The sequence below is a fragment of the Leptosomus discolor genome, chromosome 11, assembly GCF_034619465.1.
Source record: "Leptosomus discolor isolate bLepDis1 chromosome 11, bLepDis1.hap2, whole genome shotgun sequence".
NCBI classification, from domain to species: Eukaryota; Metazoa; Chordata; class Aves; order Leptosomiformes; family Leptosomidae; genus Leptosomus; species Leptosomus discolor.
In genome coordinates, this window is record NC_141401.1 from 9105721 (window position 1) to 9110259 (window position 4539).

Genomic DNA, 4539 nt, shown 5'->3' on the forward strand with positions numbered 1-4539 from the left:
GGGCTGGTGGCCTCCTTTCTCTGCTGGTTCCCAAGGGAAGGCTGCTCTGCCCAGGAGGGAAAGGACTGCCAGGCAGCCTGCTGCCAGGTTTGGGGAGGGGAGGGACAGGCGTGGAGCAACGTGCCCATAGCGCCTCATCAGGAGCAGTCATTCAACCAATGCTACAGTAAGGAGGTGGTTGGGGTTAGAGGGCCACCTCTGATCCTATTTTACAGGGGAGTAGGAGTGGACCGAGGTTTAGAGAGCCGTGTCTTCAGCCTCAATGCGGGGCCCAAAGAGCTTCTCTGCAGTTGCTTTGCCGTCGTACTTGGGCAGGGTGCCACCAAAGTCTGCCGGCAAGATGTCAGCATCGATCTCCTGGTAGAAGGACTCCAGCTCCTCCCCATGCACAAAGACCTGGCAGAAGACGGGAGCAACCCTCAGTAGAGGACCCGGGCAACTCTTCCCAACCGCTCTGTTTCACCCAGGGACTTGCCTCTGCCTCCGGGTCCCTTTCCCACACTCACCCTCTCCAGCAGTTTGCTCTTCAGGAATGGTTTGACCACATTGTAGGTTGTGGTGAAGTACCAAGGCTGGTGGATGAAGTGGACGGCCTTGAACCGTGCTGGGAAGGAGTCCTAGGAACCCAAATCCAAACACGGACGGTTACAAAGGTTGCTGGCCCCACAGAGCTGGGCCAGCAGCAATAGGCATCCTGGCACTGCTGTGGCTCCCCTCACCCAATCTCCCCTTCTCTCTTTGATGGCCCCTTTTTGGTCTGACCCAGAGGATCAGCCAGCCCAGTCCCACAAGGACCAGGGAAGCTGAAGAGCCTCACAGATGGTTCATTGCTCCCACTCCATGAGAAGGACCACATCTCTGCCATCCTCCTTCCCTAGGCAGAGCTGAGTGTCTTTGGCCTCTGATTCAAGGGCAGAAATCCCGGAGCGTCTGAGTCTCTGTCCAGCCAGGGCTGGGCTGAGAGAGTGGTGAGGAAAGGCATCCAGGCTGTGCTGTAGGATGCTGCAAGGAGTGGTGGTACAGAATAATAGGATTCATCTTGCAGGATTTAGTCAATTAGCTTGCAAGGGAAGGAGTGTTTGCCAGGGAACAACCTCTCCACGGTGCTTTCTCATGGTGGCAATCCCAAACCCTGCTAGCCCTACCTCCGCCCTTCCCTGAGCTCTCTGCTCACCCAGGGCCCGCTGTGCCACTGCTGGGCACAGACTTTGCCACCTCACCTGCAGCATGTCCACCATTTTCTTGAGCTCGGAGGGTTTGATCCCTGACGCCTGCTGCATGGTGAAGCCCTTGAAGTTCTCAATGATGCAGAACCCGTTGATCTGGGTCTCTTCGTTTTCCAGCAGCTTCTCCAAGATAACACAATAGGCACGAAGGATCTGATGGAGAGGAGAGACAGCAGGGTCTGGTATTAGGTTTTACCTCCCATAGACCCCAGGAGGTTCCCAAGAAGACTCCCATGGAGCGTTAGCCAGGATCTGCTTGACTCCATCCTGCTTGTCACAGCCAGCCCCAGGACTTCAGAGCAGGGAGGGCATTTTGGGGGATGCTCAGCAACCACCATGTTCCCCTTTCAAGGTGAGCACATCTCAGATCTGGATCAAGGATATGTTGCCACCAAATTCAGAGCTGAGCAGAAAACGGAGCTTGGAGAACTTGTGAGTTACATGCCTGGAGACCGCTTCAGCAAGAAGCCCTTTCTGTACCCTATGCCTTCTTCCTCCTCTGCCCTGTGGGTCCTTCCTTCCTAAAGCACCTTGATTTAATAGTGGGGTGCCTTTCTTCACCCCGTGTTACCTGGACTGAGGAGCGTACACTTGAATTTGGCCCACACCTTTTACTGCATCAGGGGGAAGGAAGGGGAACAATGCTCTCCCAGGCTCCCTGGAAGGATAAATTCAAAGGGCTCCAGATTTGCTTCAACCTGGATGGCTGGAGGCTGCGTGTGGACATACGTGTATGTGTGTGTCAGGAATGCTGTGCTCAGACGTGCTGAGCAGGACAAGCCTAGGAGCGGGACCGCTTTGCTCCGTGAGCGGCGGCTGAGCTGGGCTGACCTCATCAAAGGTGATCTCCTCGTAATCCCAGTTCTCGATGTTGAAGAGCATCACCACCCGGCCGTACTTGTCTCTGCTGGACAGGATGCCGGGGTAGCCGGCTTCGATGGTGCTGCGCACGGCCTCGGGGGTCAGGTTGTCGAAGAGCTCGGGGTACTGCTGGCGGAAGTTCACGTAGCCTGGAGAGAGGCAGAAATGGGGGAGGACAGCGGCTGCTCGCCTGGCCTTGGGGAACTGGGGGAGCCACCAGAGGTGGGATGGACTGACGATGGTGAGACATCAGTCCTGAGCCCAAGAGCTGTGGACAAGCTGTGCCTGGGGTCCACATGGGTCAGCTCTCCTCCAGCAAAGGGGGGCAAAGGAGCTCAGTAGCAGACCAGCCCCAGCATGCTCGGTGTTATTCTACCCATTCCAGGGGCTTCCCATGCCAGCCTTCTCCCCAACACCTCAACGAGAATTTTCCCCTCATTTCCCTTCTCCCCTTACTCCTCATTTGGGTGACATCCCCCAGCTCCGCTCCCTTGGCACCCTGCGGGCATGAAATAAGGAGTCTCATCCTGGGAAAATGCAGACGAACAAAACCTCTCGTCTGGGAGCCAGCACTGATAATTACAACTCATTATCCCCCAGGCTGACACAAAGAAGAGCAGAGCTGGAGCCAGGCAGGTCCCCGCTGGCGGCCACCCCCCGGGCCGCTGTCCCATTCCCCCTCCATCCCTACGGGTCACCCTCAGTGTGGGAAGGGGGTGCCACAAGCCCCCAACCTCCCTCCAGCCCTTAAGGGGTCCCCAAGGTGCTGAGCCCACCAGGAACCATTCACAGAAGCATCAGGATGGGTGCAGGACAGGCTTCTTACGGGGGGTACGGAGGGATGAGTATAGGGCATGTATAGGGCAGGCACAGGGCATGGGGTTCTTGAGGGGGTCCAGCCCAAAACAGCTGGGTTTGTTGCACAAATGAAACAGCTTGCCACTGCCAAATGCATTTGGTGTCTTTCATTTTGTCTGGTAAACTAGCAAGGAACAAGAATGACTTGGCTTTGTGAGATGCTTGGCACCACCCTCATTTATTTCCTTCCCCATCCCAGCTCTTTCCCCTGCATCTCGAGCCCTCAGCCTTGCCTTTTTCTATTTATCATCTCATCTCCTTCCCATGCTAGGGTCTGCTCTGCCAGCACAGCCCAGACCGAGGGGCTGGGAGGCTCCAGGGTGGGGCTGGGGGGGGACGGATAACCCTGTCCTCGCTCAGTGTCACAGGCTGGGAACCCTCCTCACCTTTCAGCAGGTCGTAAGCCCTGTGGACATCAAACTTGCGGGCACGGATGAAGCGGAGGAAGAAGGAGTCATCCTTCCCCTGCACCTTCTCGGCCACTGCCTTGCACACCTCCTCGCCACCTGCCCGCTCCTGCACCAGCTCCCGCAGTGCCTTCACCGCCACCTCCCTCTGCTCCTCCGTCTCGTTCAGCTCATCCTTTGCCTGGGGGGGAACAGGGAGGAGGCATGGCTCAGTGATGTCTTCTGTGCACCCCAAGACACTCTGGGGGTCATTTAGGCACCCAAAAGCTGTGTGGGGTGCAGTGATGCTCGCTGTAGCATACCAGTGTGGGGAGGGCAGAGTCACCCAGGTCCTCTACTCAGAGACCCTCTGGACTAAGTGCATCCCTCCCCCCAGCACAAGAGCCCATCAAGGGTGTCCTCTGGCCCCCAAGAAGGAGCAGGAGCCCCAGGCTGTGCCTGTCCCACACTCCCCGTGGCCACCCTCACCTTCTGCAAGGTGTGCGGGGGGATCTTCTCGCACCTCCCGAAGACTGGGCCGTGGTCCTTGGTGGTGAGGCGTTCCAGTTTGGTGCGCAGGGCTTGCTCCTCCTCCGAGACGATGCGGAAAGTTCCCGTCTGGGGGCGAGGAGGGGATGTGAGGTTTCCCCAACCAGTCCCCCAACTCCCTGCCCTACTACTGGTCTCCTGGGATGGGGGGCTATGGGGAAGGGCAGAGCCTCCATGCCTGCACCCGACGGGGTGCAATGAGATGGGAGTGAGCTGCATGCCACTCGAGGCTCCCTGCTGGGGGCTGAAAGAAGCCAGGGAGGTGAGAGGTGCATGGGGTGTGCCCCATCCCAGCACTGCGGGAAGCAGATGCTCAGAGCCCAGGGGACAGGGTGGTGCGGGGACGGTACTCACAACTGCAGACATGTCGTCCTCTGTCCTCTGTCAGCTGCAGGACACTGTGAGAGGGAAGCAGGAATCAGCAGCAGTGGGGATCCCAATAGCGTCTGCAGCCCCCCCACGCCCCATCCCCTGCCCCTCTTGGTCAGGTAGGGACACCCCAACCATCCTTGTCTCCATCACGTACTGCCTGCATCTCTGCGTGCCTGCCGGACGCCGAGCAGCTTTGAGAAACACCAGGGATGTTTGCAAAAGCAACTTAAAAATGTGGGTATTGATCATCTGACACCTTCATCCTTTTTCTCCAGGTCTGACTTTCC

At 57.8% G+C, this 4539-nt stretch overlaps 1 protein-coding gene across 1 annotated transcript; it reads right to left on the reverse strand.

Moving 5' to 3' along the window:
• Positions 1-237: 237 nt before the first annotated feature.
• On the reverse strand, positions 238-4246 carry RLBP1 (retinaldehyde binding protein 1). Its single transcript, XM_009954439.2, has 7 exons — positions 4235-4246; positions 3821-3949; positions 3332-3533; positions 2058-2236; positions 1221-1379; positions 507-617; positions 238-396 (listed from the first exon to the last, which is right to left on the reverse strand). Exons 1-7 carry the CDS (start codon positions 4244-4246, stop codon positions 238-240), a joined length of 951 nt encoding a protein of 316 aa, XP_009952741.1.
• Between the last annotated feature and the right edge of the window lie 293 nt (positions 4247-4539).